General features: G+C 44.0%; 1 protein-coding gene across 25 annotated transcripts in view; it reads left to right on the top strand.

Annotated features, from left to right (window-relative positions):
• Positions 1-2,471, top strand: part of BAZ2B (bromodomain adjacent to zinc finger domain 2B) — a 409,759-nt gene extending 407,288 nt beyond the window's left edge. For all 25 annotated transcript variants that reach the window (XM_056536083.1, XM_056536077.1, XM_056536074.1 and 22 more), the window contains one exon: positions 953-2,471. In XM_056536083.1, coding sequence (XP_056392058.1) covers positions 953-1,106 — 154 coding nt within the window. In that variant the 3' untranslated portion in view covers positions 1,107-2,471. The remainder of the gene's footprint in view (positions 1-952) is intronic.
• Positions 2,472-17,113: the final 14,642 nt, after the last annotated feature.

Below are 17,113 nucleotides of genomic sequence, written 5' to 3'. Positions count from 1 at the left end.
TGATAAAATGCCTGATCGCAGGGGTCCCGCCGCTGGGGACCCCCGTGATCGTGCACGCCGTACCCCGTTAAAATCAGTCCCCAGAGCGTGTTCAGGTCTGATTACTGTCGATCACGTGGCCGGAGCGTTGTGACGTCAAGGCTCCGACCCGTGTGATGCATTGCATTGATCAGTGTAACCAGCGCTCTGCTGCTCTAGCCTGCTGCACAGGCATGGAGCAGTAGATCACCGATCGGATGATGAGGCAGCAGGTGAGGACCCTCTCGTCGTCCAGTAAGCTGATCAGGACATCGCGATTCTGTCGGGATAGTCCCGATCAGCTCCGCTGAGCTGCCAGGATAGTTTCACTTTCAGTTTAGACTCTGCGATCAACTTAAAGGATTAATGCCGGGCATCGGCCCGATCGGCAGTGCCGGCATTAGCCGTGGGTTCTGGCTACCTGTAGCAACCGGGAACTACGGGGTTTAACCCAGTCTCCGCTCGTGAGAACAGTTTAAACCCTGTTAGCAGGATCATGGTGTACAGGTATGCCCTCAGTCCTTAAGGACTTGGGAACAGGGGCATACCGGTACGTCCTGCATCCTTAAGGGGTTAAGAGTCCGGCAGATAGGAGTCCCTGCACCAATACATACATTTCATAGTGCACTGCAGGGAGTCCAGCGATGGGCAGCAGTCTCTGCTTTAGTAAGTATATTTCTTGGTGCACTTAAGGCATCATTGCTTACTATACATTTGCAGGCCCATGGTAGGGGGCACAATACAAGGGCCTTGCCATGTGAAGTGCACTGCTCTACAGGAGCAAGGACTCCGGCAACAGATAGGTGTCCCTGCTCCTATATGTAAGTTCTGGGGTCTGCTTGATTAATAATAATACCATTTATTTATATAGCTCCAATAAATTCCTCAGCACATTACAACTTCTGTACTAATGATCTGTTTTATACTTCTGCAGATACCCAAGCTTTGAGGCATTTGCCCTGGACGTCAGACTTGTCTTTAACAACTGTGAAACTTTCAATGAAGACGACTCTGAAATCGGCAGAGCTGGACACAAAATGAGGATACACTTTGAAAAAAGATGGACGGAAATTTTCAACATGAGTTGAAACCATTCGACGATACTTCATCCTGATAACAGCAAGACCAGCAATGTGAACAACAGCTAACACACACACACTAGAAAATCAAGACCGTCTACGACCGAGGCGTCATCAATACAAGTCATAGGTTACAACATCGATGACCATAACCCTTTTTTTGATTTTTGTTTTGTTTTATTGTGTTTGCGTGTGCGTTATTCCAACTCACTACTGTCCTGTAGTGCCAGGGGCGTACACTCAAGTCAAAAACCTATAAAAATAAACATAAAATACAAAATGTAAAAGAAAAAAAAGGGTGTCATAGTGCAATAGGTAATAAAATATATCAAAACGCACTGATTCTTCATCCACCAGAGCTGTACTGAGGAAATGGTTACCCATTCCCTTTCAATAAATATCTATTTTTTATTGTTTAATATTATTATTTTTGTTATTTTTTTATTACTTTGTAGCTTACTGTTAGTGAATGTATTTAATTTTATGAATTATTTATGATTAAACAGCAGACCGAATCTTCGTTTTCTGTGAAAAGGAAGACTAGAAAAAAAAATATTGCTTTAAATCTTGAAAATACAAGAATGTTAAGAAATAAATAAATTAAAAAAAATAAATAAAATTAAAGAAAAAACAAAAAAAACAAAAAAAAAAAAACAAGCCAAGTAAAACTGTTTACACAGATGTGCTGGAACGGCACTGAAACGGAACTTTACTGTAAAGTTACAAGTACATTTATATAAATATACGTTGCTGCATCACTCATATAGTAAAATTGTATTTCAAGATGGTAAAGACAAATGGAGAACTATGTATATACTGTTCACTATTGTTTATATGAAGTCTTGTTTAAAATCTGTATGATGTGTACATATTGTTTGCAGGCGTCGGGTATGATGTCTGTTTTAGAAGGATTGTAGCATTTTATTTTAGTTAGGTAAATATTAACCTATAACTTGTACAGTATCCTCTACCAACACTGTGGCGTCTCCCTAACATTGGTAGTGCCTGCCTTCAAAACAGGGGCGTAGGGGATATAATATTGTGGTTTGGTTTTTGTGTTTTTTTTTATTTTATTTTTGTTTTTTTTGTGTGTTTTTTTTTTAATTATTATATTGTTTTCTTTCATGTTTTTTTTTATGATTATTATAATTATTATTATAATATTTGTTTTATTTTCATTTTTTTTATTATATCATTTGAAGCCAAGTAGGCCTGAAAAAACAAAAACAAAAAGTATAATCATTTGTATCCATGTGAAATGAAACGTGTGACAAATTTCCTACACACAGTATTTTTTCATAGATGCATTTCCCGTCATTCGCCTCGCCACAGAAATGATGATAATAAAAGAAAGAAAGAAAAAAAAAATAATAATAATACAACAAAGACGTTTGTAACCACTGTGTTTTATCTACTGTGTGGTATGGTGGCCTGTCAGAGGCATAAAGGAGATCAGACATTTTTTGTACCAATTGTACTTGAAGTTGTTTTATTTAAAGCAAAAATGTTGTGAAGAGGGTAGTTTTTTCCACTAGTTTGTGTGGCACGGATACAATAAACGACTGTTTTGCAATACATGACGGTGTTTTTGTGTGTATGTTCACAAAATGTGTCCTTAGTGGCGTCTGTATACTAAAAAGCACTGTGATTAAATAAGGCTGTATTCACACCAGGTGGATTTGTAGCAGCTTTTTGTTGTCTTTTTTTTTTCAAAATAACAGGAAAAATATTTTTATATGTAAATGTATTTAAAAAATAAAGCAAAGAAAAGTTCCTGAGCAAAAACCAATAAAATCCAAATCATTTTTTTATAAAAGCATAAATATTACAAGCATGCAGTACCTCAAAGTCATACAGACCGACGCACTTCTAACCCTATATGCGCTTACTCATAGTCTGGTTGATGTATACTTTATCTGAATAAAGAAACACTTTGCAAATAATTTTTGGTGTGCCGGGAGTCTTCATACCTACCTTGGATACCCTCATCCCTGGCACACACCTTCACCTACAGTGCCGACCTAACTACTTTGTGGACAGTGGTCTAGACCAGGCACAGGCAACCTTTGGCACTGTTTTGGACTGCATCTCCCATAATGCTCTTACAGCTAAAATGCTACCAAAGCATCATGGGAGATGTAGTCCGAAACATCTAGAATGCTAAAGGTTGCCTATGCCTGGTCTAGACTATGACTAAGAGTGCATAATGGTAGAAGTGCTTCATTGGACTTTGTGGTGTCCATCCCGTGGCCCTGCATCTGTTGCAAACTACAACACCCAGCATGTCCGGACAGCCTTGGAAGTTCAGGCATGCTTGCAGTTGGAGTTTTGCAACAGCTTGAGGTCCACAGTTTGAAGACCACTGGTTTAGACTATGTTAAGAGTTCACCACTAAGTTGTCTTATAACTTTGAGGTACTGCCTCCCTGTAATGTTTAGGCATATTCAATGGCGTTTTACTTTTCTTTGCTTGAGGGTCAGAATACACAACGTTTTGGCCCCCTGTTGATCGTACGTAAAAGCGTAGTGTGTTCCAACCCTTACTGGATGTTTGGGTTTCAGCCAACGCACCTGGACATCCATCATAGAATTTTAAGGTGATCTTCAAGGTGGACTATATAAAAAAATAATAGAAATTATTCACACATGGAATTTGTGGAAAGGGCTAAATGTGGATACATTGTGGCATCTGTATTGTGGACACAAATCCATACATGGCCAAATGTCTAGTGACCCAAACTAAGAAAATCAGAGAGTTCCATGATGCCATTAGTTTAGATAAAACAACATGGTGGGGTTTGGATTTCTGGCTTAAATACAGATCCCTTAATATGGCAGTCTGAATAAAACCTTAGAGAAAAATCTAATGAAAAAGTTTGGGTCATAAAATTAGTGACCGGTCCATATACCATATTAGGGCATTGACGTGTCCTCTGATTGAGACCCCTCTGGGACCCACAAATGGCTGCTCTGTACAAGGGGTTTCTGTTCTGGCAGACTGGAGCTATCCTTGTATTATATGGGTGGCCAGTAATCTGAATGGCCGAAATGCAATGTTACTCTCACTTCAGGGGAAACGTCTGGCTGATAAGGTCAGCTGCTTTATGCCAGTGGTGCAGGATGCGGGACATGTGATCACCCTGGGGGGCTGCATTCTGAACGGAGTCATTGTATCTAAACAACCTCATTGGGCATCGTTCACAATGAGAATTTTCCCTCAGACTAATTCCGGGCAGAGATTCTCAGTGGAGCAGGCGCTGCCAACACTAGGACTGGGGGGACGGCAATGCAGCCTGCATGGAATTTTGCCTAAGGAAAATCATCAGCACAAAATGTAATAATAATAATAATTTTATTTATATAGCGCCTACAGATTCCACAGCGCTTACAATTATGGGGTACAAACAAAGACAAGTATCAGACATAATATTACACAATAACTATTCAAACAAGAGGTGTGGGGATATGTTGGGGATATGTTGAGGATATGTTGGGGATATGTTGGGGATATGTTGGGGATATGTTGGGGATATGTTGGGGATATGTTGGGGATATGTTGAGGATATGTTGAGGATATGTTGGGGATATGTTGGGGATATGTTGGGGATATGTTGGGGATATGTTGGGGATATGTTGGGGATATGTTGGGGATATGTTGGGGATATGTTGGGGATATGTTGGGGATATGTTGAGGATATGTTGGGGATATGTTGGGGATATGTTGGGGATATGTTGGGGATATGTTGGGGATATGTTGGGGATATGTTGGGGATATGTTGAGGATATGTTGAGGATATGTTGGGGATATGTTGGGGATATGTTGGGAATATGTTGGGGATATGTTGAGGATATGTTGGGGATATGTTGGGGATATGTTGGGGATATGTTGGGGATATGTTGGGGATATGTTGGGGATATGTTGGGGATATGTTGGGGATATGTTGAGGATATGTTGGGGATATGTTGGGGATATGTTGGGGATATGTTGGGGATATGTTGGGGATATGTTGAGGATATGTTGAGGATATGTTGGGGATATGTTGGGGATATGTTGGGGCCAATTAGAGACTGTTATAGGCCTGTCTGAAGAGATGTGTTTTCAGGCCACGTTTGAAACTATGGATGTTGTTGTTGAGTCTGAGGGATTGAGGGATGGCATTCCAGAGAACCGGTGCAGCACGAGTGAAGTCTTGGAGATGGGAGTGAGAAGTTCGGATTATAGAAGATGTTAGTGTGAGATCATTAGCAGATCGGAGAGAACGTGTAGGATGGTAGACGGAGATGAGAGAGGAGATGTAGGGAGGTGCAGCATTGTGGAGAGCTTTGTGTGTGAGACTGAGGATTTTGTACTGTATTCTGGACTGAATTGGTAACCAGTGTAGTGACTGGCACAGGGAGGAGGCGTCGGTGTAGAGGCTGGAGAGGAAGAGGAGTCTGGCTGCGGCATTAAGGATGGACTGAAGAGGAGAGAGTTTGGAGAAAGGAAGGCCTATTAGTAAAGAGTTACAGTAGTCGAGGCGGGAGTGAATCAAAGCAATAATGAGAGTTTTAGCTGTTTCAGTAGTGAGAAACGGGCGGATTCTGGAAATGTTTTTGAGATGCAGGTGACAAGAACGTGAAAGGGACTGAATATGGGGAGTGAAAGACAGATCAGAGTCAAGTATAACTCCAAGACAGCGAGCCTGCTGCCCGGGAGTTATGGTAGTACCACATACCGAGATGGAAATGTCAGGGTTAGGTACAATATCAGTTGATGGAGAAAAAACAAGAAGTTCTGTTTTCGAAAGATTTAGTTTCAGATATAAAGAGGACATGATGTCTGAGACAGCAGAGAGACAGTCACTGGTATTCTGTAGGAGTGCAGGGGGGATGTTGGAGGAAGAGGTATAGAGTTGGGTGTCATCAGCATAGAGGTGGTACTGGAAACCAAATCTACTGATTGTTTTTCCAATGGGGGATGTGTAGAGTGAAAAGAGTAGAGGACCCAGAACCGATCCCTAGGGAACCCCGACAGCAAGGGGAAGAGGAGAAGAAGTAGAGCCAGAAAACGAGACGCTAAAGAAGCGGCCAGAGAGATAGGAGGAAAACCAGGCTAGAGCAGAGTCCTTGAGACCGATGGAGCGGAGACTACTGAGGAGGAGTTGGTGATCCAGAGTGTCAAAAGCCACAGAGATGTCCAAGAGAATCAGTAAAGAGAAATTGCCATTTGATTTGGCCGTCAGAAGATCGTTAGTGACTTTGGTTAGGGCCGTTTCTGTGGAGTGAAGGGAGCGGAAACCAGACTGTAAGGGGTCAAGGAGAGAGTTCTCGGAGAGATAGCGGATAAGGCGGGAGTAGACCAAGCGTTCCAGGAGTTTGGAGATAAAGGGGAGATTTGACACGGGTCGATAGTTGGCTGCACAGGACGGGTCCAGAGATGTTTTTTTCAATAGTGGGGTTATGATAGAGTGTTTGAAGGAGGAGGGAAAGACCCCAGAAGAGAGGGAGAGGTTAAAGATTTTAGTTAGGTGACAGCTGATAGCAGGAGAGAGAGAGACTGGATGAGGTGTGAAAGCATAGGGTCACTAAAGCAGGTAGTGGGGCGGGCGGAGCAGAGGAGCCTGGAAACCTCATCCTCCATTACAGGCTCAAAAACTGAGAGTGATGAAGAGGAGACGTGGCTGGGAATTAGATCAGAACTTTTAGGGGACTGGGAGAGGATTTCATCACGAATGTCATCGATTTTAGTTTTGAAGTATTTGGCCAGATCTTCAGCACAGAGATCAGTGATTGGGGTCTGTACTTTAGGCCGAAGGAGAGAGTTGAACGTGTCAAAAAGGCGTTTTGGGTTGTTAGACAGAGAGGAGATGAGGGAGGTAAAATATGTTTGTTTGGCGAGATGAAGAGCGGAGTAATAGGATTTAAGCATGAATTTATAGTGCAGATAGTCTGAAGAAGTCTTAGTTTTCCTCCACAGACGTTCAGCACACCTAGAGCATCGCCTGAGAAAGCGGGTTGTTAGCGTGGGCCAGGGTTGCTGCCGTCTGTGTCGGGAGGTTCGTGTTTTAGAGGGTGCCATTTGATCCAGGGTAGACTTTAGGGTGTCATGGTAATGTTTGGCTGCTAGATTAGGGCAGGAGAGAGAAGAGATTGGTGATAGTGAAGATTGTAGAATGTCTATAAATTGACTAGTGTTTATGGCACGCAGGTTTCTGTAAGTATACAAGGTTGGAGTGTCTGGAAGAGGATAGGAGTTACTGATAGAGAACGAGAGAAGGTTGTGGTCAGAGAGCTCAAAAGGAGAATTAGTGAATTTAGAGATAGAGCAAAGCCTAGAGAAGATCAAGTCCAGTGTATTCCCATCCTTGTGTGTGGGAGAGTCAGTAAGCTGTGAAAGGGCAAAGGAGGAGGTTAGAGACAGAAGCCGAGAGGAAGAAGAGGAGATTGGGGTATCAATGGGGATATTAAAATCACCCATGATGAGTGTAGGTGTTTCTGAGGAAAGAAAGTGAGGGAGCCAGGTGGCAAAATGATCCAGGAACATTTGGGGAGAACCAGGAGGACGATAGATGACCGCCACTCTGAGAGACAATGGGCGGAAGAGCCTGAGGGTGTGGACCTCAAAAGAGGGAAATGTGAGTGAGGGTAATGGGGGGATGACTTGAAAAGTGCATTGTGGGGCTAGGAGCACCCCAACTCCTCCACCATGCCTGGTGTCAGATCTGGGGTAATGGGAAAAGTGAAGGTCACCATAAGATAAAGCAGCGAGTGAAGCAGTGTCAGAAGGTTGTATCCATGTTTCTGTGAGCCAGCAGATTAAGAGAATTAGTGAAAAATAAGTCATGACTCTGGGTGAGCTTATTGCACACAGATCGAGAGTTTAGGAGAGCGCAGTTAAAGTTTGTAGTGGTTCCGCAAGAGGCAGGTAATTGACAGTGTCTTTCAAGAAGCTTGTCATTGTATTCATTAACCCCTTAAGGACCTTGGGTGTACGGGTACACCCTGATGTCCTGGTACTTAAGGACCCAGGGCGTACCTGTACACCCGTTGAAATTCCAGCCCATGCCACTCTATAGGCGGGGACCAGACCGGGAGGCCTGCTGAAATTAATCACTGCAATTCAATTCAGATCGGCGATTTGCGCGATTTCGGGCTGATCGGGTCTGTGGTGACCTGATTGCCAGAAAATAGGGATAGGAGTGAGGTGCCATCTCCTCCTATACCCTGCCATTGGCAGTTGGAGGCGGAGGGGGGGGGGGTTAAAGTTCAAATCCCCGCTCTGCCCACCCCTGGATGTCTGGGCAGAGCAGGGGAAGGGTGGCGGCGGGTGTCGGAGTGCCTGACTGCGGCGAGGGACGGCGAGGGACCGGCGATTGCAGCAAGACTGGCGGCAGAAAGGAGGCAGCGGCAGAGGAGGCCGCAGTGAAGATCATTGGTAAGTGATCTTCACTGCTGCCTTCTAGGAGTTGCCAAACTACAACTCCCAGCATGCCCAGACTGTCCAGGCATGCTGGGAGTTGTAGTTCTGTAACATCTGGCCCTTCAGATGTTGCAGAACTACAACACCCAGCATGCCTGGACAGTCTGGGCATGCTTGGAGTTGAAGTTTTGCAACATCTTGAGGGCTACAGTTTGGACACCACTACACAGTGGTCTCCAAACTGTTCTCCTCCAGTTGTTGTAATACTACAACTCCCAGCATGCCGCTGTCTGGGCATGCTGGGAGTTGTAGTTTGGCAACTCTTAGAAGGCAATAGTGAAGATCACTTACCACTGATCTTCACTGCTGCCTCCACCGCTGCTCCCAACATGTCCTTCGGCTGTCCTACAACTCCCAACATGTCCTTTGGCTGTCTTGTAGTTTTGCAACAACTGTAGGCACGCTGGTTGGGAAACACTGAGTTAAATAACAAACTCTCAGTGTTTTGCAACCAGTGTGCCTCCAGCTGTTGCATAATTACAACCCCCAGCATGCACGGACAGCCAAAGGGCATGCTGGGAGTTGTAGTTTTGCAAGTTTGAGAGCTAAAATTCCCAGCGGAAAGCTCGCTGTAAACCCCTGCCTGTTTGAATGTACCCTAAAAACACTACACTACACAAAGGGTAAAATTCTACATATACATACACCCCTACACAGTTACACCCCCCCCCCACATAAATAAAAAAAATGTCTTGTACGACACTGGTTCCAAAACGGAGCCTCCAGCTGATGCAAAACAACTCCCAGTATTGCCGGACAGCCATTGACTGTCCAAGCATGCTGGGCATTTTGCAACAGCTAGAGGCACCCTGTTTGGGAAACACTGCCATAGGGTATTTTTGGTATCGGAGGCAAGTCTAATTCTTGCATCCAGGTTTGTCCCTATGCAAATCCCTTATTTAGGCCTCAAATGCATTCTTCTGGCACCATGGGGGCTTTGTAAATGCACATGGCCCCCGACTTCCATTCCAAACATATTCTCTCTCCAAAAGCCCATTGGCGCTCCTTCCCTTCTGAGCATTGTAGTTTGACGCAGAGCACTTTACATCCACATATGGGGTATTTCCATACTCGCAAGAAATGGGGTTAAAATTTTGGGAGGCTTTTTCTCCTAATACCCCTTGTGAAAATAAAAAATTTGATTTAACACCATCATTTTAGTGAAAATTTTTTCATTTCAAATTTTTCATTTTCATGTCCAACTTTGCGGAAATTTGTCAAACACCTGCGGGGTGTAAAGGCTCACTGTACTCATTGTTACATTCCTTGAGGGGTGTTGTTTCCCAAATAGTATGCCATGTGGGTCTTTTTATTTATTTTTTTGCTGTTCTGGCACCATAGGGGCTTCCTAAATGTGACATGCCCCCCAAAAACCATTTCAGCAATATTCACTCTCTAAAATCCCATTGTTGCTCCTTCCCTTCTGAGCCATCTACTGCGCCCGCATAACACTTTACATCCACATATGAGGTATTTCCTTACATTTTGGGGGGCTTTTTCTCCTTTTACCCATTGTAAAAATTCAAAAACCGGGTCTACAAGAACATGTTAGTGTAAAAAATTGAGATTTTGAATTTTCTCGTTCAATTTGCTGCTATTCCTGTGAAACACCTAAAGGGTTAACAAACTTTCTGAATGTAATTTTGAATACTTTGAGGGGTGCTGTTTTTATAATGGGGTAATTTATGGGGTATTTCTAATATTAAGGCCCCTCAAATCCACTTCAAAACTGAACTGGTCCCTGAAAAATTCCAATTTTGAAAATTTTGCTTGGAAAAATGCTGATGAACTTTGAAGCCCTCTGATGTCTTCCAAAAGTACCCACAAAGTAGACATATTGTATATGCAAATAAATATATAATTTATTTGGTATGTCTATTTTCCTTACAAGCAGAGAGCTTCAAAGTTAGAAAAATGCTAAATTTTAAAATTTTTCATGGAATTTTGGAATTTTTCACCAAGAAATGATGCAACTATCAATGAAAATTTACCACTAACATAAAGTAGAATATGTCACGAAAAAATCTCGGAATCAAATTCATAAGTAAAAGCATCCCAGAGTTATTAATGCATAAAGTGACAGTGGTCATGTAATGTCTGACTTGGTTATGTTCAGACACGGCCATTGGATTTAGGTTGTGTCTGAACAGTTTGATGTTTCCTGGCTAGGAAATAGTTAAAGCTTTTATCCTTTCTCCCAATGGCAGTGCGGGTGTGTCTAGATATCTCCAGCTCAGTCTAGGTTCTGGGCTGGTGATTGACATGCTGCTATGAAGTTGTTAGTGCTACACTTTATGTCTGTTTGTGCTTTAAATCTACTATTTTTGCCTTAGCATGCACTTTGTATTTATCTTTGAGATCTTCTGGCTTTTTAGCCATGGTTAAATAGCATGTTCATAGTAGATTTTAGTCTGTGTTTGATCAGTCGGTTTTAGGATTTGTATGTCCGTTCTGCTAAGTCACTGTTCACACTTCTTGTACCCGTTTTCTGAGTTTTTGTAATAAGACATCCCTGTTATCTTTTCATTGCACTCTGGGGATTTGAGAAATAGTACAAGAGATCTCAGTGCTCCATGATGGACTCTGGGAGATTGAGTTCTAGTATCAAGACATTCTCGTGTTACTGGAGGTTTCTGGGGGATTGAGTTTTTATTCCTGTTTGTTCCTGGAGTCTATGCTGACTCATCCGTTTTCCTAGTCTTGTGTTCTTGACCTAATCTGTTGATTAGTTATCTGTGCCCAGTGTGAACTGTGTCCTACATTTATATCCTGTTTGGTTGATCTGATCTTTAGAGTTTGTTAGTACATGATCATAGAGTTCATGATCCCTGAATTAGTGTTTCCTCTGTGCTTTACTATTGGTCTATAGTGTCCCCTTTACTACTCTCTGATCTGTGTCCTCCTTAAGTTTATCTGTTTTTGTTAGTTACCTGAGTCCAGTATTTATAGTGTTCTGTGTTCCTGTAATGTTTCTGGCTAGTGACCGACTGTGTTATTATTATTATTATGTATTTTTACGCCACTGCACTTTAGCGCAGGGAAGTACCGGCGCCCAGTTGTCGATCCATCGGTTAGGATAGATGGGCAAGTAGGCAGGGAGAGTGTTTTTAGGGTCAGTTTAGGGCTCACTCTCCTCACAGGTCAGATGTCCAAAAAATGCTCTGGTCCTTAAGGTGAAAATGGGCTTGGTCCTTAAGGGGTTAATTTAGGTTAATGTTTTCTCATTTGGCCAAACTATACCTCACATCCTAATTTGGACCCACACAGGTGACCTGTAAGTGGATGTTTATCCAGATCAACAGCAATGGGAAGCTGCAGCAAAGCTGATTCCACACAGAATTTCCAAGCTAAAATTCTGTGCAGAAATTCTCAGTGTGAAGGGGCCTTTAACCCCTTAAGGACTCAGGGTTTTTCAGTTTTTGCACTTTTGTTTTTTCCTCCTTACCTTTTAAAAATCATAACCCTTTCAATTTTCCACCTAAAAATCCATATTATGGCTTATTTTTTGCATCACCAATTCTACTTTGCAGTGACATTAGTCATTTTACCCAAAAATTCATGGCGAAACAGAAAAAAAAATCATTGTGCGACAAAATCTAAGAAAAAACGCCATTTTGTAACTTTTGAGGGTTCCCGTTTCTACGCAGTGCATATTTCAGTAAAAATGACACCTTATCATTATTCTGTAGGTCCATACGGTTAAAATGATCCCCTACTTATATATGTTTGATTTTGTCGTACTTCTGGAAAAAATCATATCTAAATGCAGGAAAATTTATACGTTTAAAATTGTCATTTTCTGACCCCTATAAATTTTTTATTTTTCCGCGTGCGGGCTGATTTGAGGGCTAATTTTTTGCGCCGTGATCTGAAGTTTTTATCGGTATGATTTTTGTTTTGATCGGACTTTTTGATCACTTTTTATTCATTTTTTAATGGTATAAAAAGTGACCAAAAATACGCTTTTTTGGACTTTGGAATGTTTTTGCGCGTACGCCATTGACCGTGCGGTTTAATTAATGATATATTTTTATAGTTTGGACATTTACGCACGCGGCGATACCACATATGTTTATTATTATTTACACTGTTTTATTTTTTTTATGGGAAAAGGGGGGTGATTCAAACTTTTATTAGGGAAGGGGTTAAATTACCTTTATTAACACTTTTGTTTTACTTTTTTTTTTTTTGCAGTGTTATAGGTCCCATAGGGACCTATAACACTGCACACACTCATCTCCTATGCAGATCACTGGCGTGTATTAACACGCCTGTGATCAGTGTTATCGGCGCTTGACTGCTCCTGCCTGGATCTCAGGCACGGAGCAGTCATTCGTCGATCGGACACCGAGGAGGCAGGTAAGGGCCCTCCCGGTGTCACCGCGGCGGTCCCGTACAGCCCGACTAACTAGCCGGGATAGTTTCACTTTCACTTTAGAAACGGCGGTCAGCTTTGACCGCCGCTTCTAAAGGGTTAATACCGCACATTGCCACGATGGGCGATGTGTGGTATTAGCCGCGGGTCCCGGCCGTTGATGAGCGCCGGGACCAACGCGATGTGATGCGGGGTCGCAGCGCGACCCCGCTTTATATGACGGTAGCCGGCGCAGGACATAAATATACATCCTGCTTCGTTAAGGGGTTAAAGGGGTACTCCGGTGGAAAACTATTTTTTTTTTTTTAAATCAACTGGTGCCAGAAAGTTAAACAGATATGTAAATGACTTATGTTGCCTGCAGACGGGTAATGTATAAAAACTAAAATCAGTGACTATTGACATTACTAGGAGCCCACTGTGCCACCGCTCTTTACTCTCCCAGATTGTCATGGGGGGAGATTTATCAAAACCAGTGTAAAGTATGGGGATCCCCCAGCACTGTGCCCAGCCACTCTGCATGAAAAGAGGTGTGTAGACCACTGCACAAAACTGCGGCCGACACACGCCCCCTCCATGCAGCTCTTTGGCAGATGCCAGAGTGTAGCGCTCCGTCTCTCCCTCAGAGATGCATGGAGGGGAGTTTTAGAAGCAGCTTCGTGAGGAAGTTGACACGCCCCATTCAGTAGGCGAGCCATGGTGCGGTGCGTGAGATCGCGGGGGATCCCAGCGGTCCGACCCTCCACAATCTGACACTTAGGATAGGGGTAAATTTTTATATCCTTTTAACCCCTTAACGACGCAGGAAGTATTTATTTACGTCCTGCGCCGGCTCCCGCGATATGAAGCGACCCCGCATCACATCGCGTCGGTCCCGGCGCTCATCAACGGCCGGGACCCGTGGCTAATACCACACATCGCCGATCGCGGCAATGTGCGGTATTAACCCTTTAGAAGCGGCGGTCAAAGCTGACCGCCGCTTCTAAAGTGAAAGTGAAACTATCCCGGCTAGTCAGTCGGGCTGTTCGGGACCGCCGCGGTGAAATCGCGGCGTCCCGAACAGCTTACAGGACACTGGGAGGGCCCTTACCTGCCTCCTTAGTGTCCGATCAACGAATGACTGCTCCCTTCCTGAGATCCAGGCAGGAGCAGTCAAGCGCCGATAACACTGATCACAGGCGTGTTAATACACGCCAGTGATCAGCATAGGACATCAGTGTGTGCAGTGTTATAGGTCCCTATGGGACCTATAACACTGCAAAAAAAAGTTAAAAAAAAAGTGTTAATAAAGGTCATTTAACCCCTTCCCTAATAAAAGTTTGAATCACCCCCCTTTTCCCATAAAAAAAAGAAAACAGTGTTAATAAATAAAAATAAACATATGTGGTATCGCCGCGTGCGTAAATGTCCGAAGTATAAAAATATATCATTAATTAAACTGCACGGTCAATGGCGTACGCGCAAAAAAATTCCAAAGTCCCAAAAAGCGTATGGACCTATGGAATAAAGATAAGGTGTCATTTTTACCGAAATATGCACTGCTTAGAAACCGAAGCCCCCAAAAGTTACAAAATGGCAGACAAACAAACACAGAAATGAAAATTGGCTGTGTCCTTAACCCCTTAAGGACCTAGGGCGTATGGATACGCCCTGGCTTTCGGGTACTTAAGGACCCAGGACGTATCCATACGCCCGTGGGAATTTCTGTCCCCGCCGCGCGCCGGGTGGGGACCGGACCAGGCTGCCTGCTGATATCAATCAGCAGGCACCCCGCGCAAATGCCCAGGGGGGTCATCAGACCCCCCCCCCCCCATGTCTATGGTGACCCGATGACCCGGAATAGAAGGGGGATCGCGGGTGTCCATGACACCCACGATCCCCCTGAAGCGATAGGAGTGAGGTGGCAGGGGTGCCACCCCTCCTATCCCTGCTATTGGTCATCAAGACGCGATGACCAATAGCAGATCTGGGGCGGGGGGCTTTACTTTCGGTTTCCCCGTCCTGCCCTCCCACAATAGGCGGGGCAGAACGGGGAAACGACACAGGACCGGCGCCGAAGATCCACTTCGCAATCAACGGAAGAAGAGGACGGCGACGCAGCTCCGTGGATCCTACGGAAGCCGGTGATTTGCTTAGCAACATCTGGAGGGCTACAGTCTGAGACCACTATAGAGTGGTCTCTAAACTGTAGCCCTCCAGATGTTGAAAAACTACAACTCCCAGCTTGCCCAGAGAGCTGGTTAGGCATTCTGGGATTTGTAGTTTTGCAACAGCTGGAGAGCTACAGTTTGAGACCACTGCACAGTGATCTCTATACTATTGCTCTCCAGATCTTGCAAAACTACAACTCCCAGCATGCCCATGCAGGAGATGTAGTTATGCAACAGATGGAGGTACACAACTACAACTCCCAGCATGCCCACATAGCAGTTTGCTGTCTGAGCATGCTGGGATTTGTAGTTTTGCAACATCTGGAGGTCCACAGTTTGGAGATCACTGTGCAGTGGTCTCTAAACTATAGCTCTCCAGATGTAGCAAAACTGCAAATCCCAGCATGCTCAGACAGCAAACTGCTATGTGGGCATGCTGGGAGTTGTAGTTGTGTACCTCCATCTGTTGCATAACTACATCTCCCAGCATGCCCTTCAGCGATCAGTACATGCTGGGAGTTGTAGTTTTGCAAAAGCTGGAGGCACACTGGTTGGAAAATACTGAGTTAGATAACTGAAGGTTTTCCAACCAGTGTGTCTCCAGCTGTTGCAAAAGTACAACTCCCAGCATGCACGGTCTGCTAGTACATGCTGGGAGTTGTAGTTTTGAAACAGCTGGAGGTTTGTCCCCCCATGTGAATGTACAGGGTACATTCACACAGGCAGGTTTACAGATAGTTTTCTGCTTCAAGTTTGGGCTGCGGCGAATTTTTCACCGCAGCACAAACTCCTAGCGGTAAACTCACTGTAAACGCCCGCCAGTGTGAACATACCCTAAAAACACTACAGTAACACAAAATAAAGGGTAAAACACTACATATACACCCCCTTACACTGTCCCCCCCCCCCCCCCCCCCCCCAATAAAAATGAAAAACGGATTGTACGGCAGTGTTTCCGAAACGGAGCCTCCAGCTGTTGCATTTCCGGACAGCCACTGACTGTCCAGGCATGCTGGGAGTTTAGCAACAGCTGGAGGCACCCTGTTTGGGAATCACTGGCGTAGAATACTCCTATGTCTACCCCCTATGCAATCCCTAATTTAGTCCTCAAATGCGCATGGCACTCTCTCACTTCAGAGCCCTGTCGTATTTCAAGGAAACAGTTTAGGGTCACATATGGGGTATCGCCGTACTCGGGAGAAATTGCACTACAAATTTGGGGGGCTTTTTTTCCTTTTACCCCTTATGAAAAGGAAAAGTTGGGGTCTACACCAGCCTGTTAGTGTAACATTTTTTTTTTTTTTTTTAAACTAACATGCTGGTGTTACCCCATACTTAAAAAAAAGACACCCAAAATTTGTAACGCAATTTCTCCTGAGTACGGAAATACCCCAGATGTGGGCGTAAAATGTTCTGCGGACGCACAACAAGGCTCAGGAGTGAGAGCGCACTGTGTACATTTGAGGCCTAAATTGGTGATTTGCACAGGGGTGGCTGATTTTACAGCGGTTCTGACATAAACACAAAAAAAGAAATACCCACATGTGACCCCATTTTGGAAACTACACCCCTCACTGAACGTAACAAGGGGTATAGTGCGCCTTAACACCCCACAGGTGTTTGACAAAATAGTTGGATGGGAAAATGAGAAAAACGTTTTTTTTCGCTAAAATGCTGGTGTTACCCTAATTTTTTCATTTTCACAAGGGAAAATAGGAAAAAAGCCCCCCAAAATTTGTAACCCTATTTCTTCTGAGTAAGAACATACCCCATATGTGCATGTGAAGTGCTCTACGGGCAAACTACAATGCTCAGAAGAGAGGGAGCGCCATTGGGATTTTGAAGTGAAAATGTGTCCGGAATTGAAGACCACGTGTGTTTACAAAGCTCCCATAGTGCCAGAACAATGGACCCCCCCCCACATGTGACCCCATTTTGGAAACTACATCCCTCACATAATGTAATAAGGGGTACAGTGAGCATTTACGCCCCACAGGTGTCTGACAGATTTTTGGAACAGTGATCCGTGAAAA

The sequence above is a fragment of the Hyla sarda genome, chromosome 8 (genome assembly GCF_029499605.1).
Source record: "Hyla sarda isolate aHylSar1 chromosome 8, aHylSar1.hap1, whole genome shotgun sequence".
NCBI classification, from domain to species: Eukaryota; Metazoa; Chordata; class Amphibia; order Anura; family Hylidae; genus Hyla; species Hyla sarda.
This window is presented reverse-complemented; position numbering and strand designations above follow the sequence as displayed.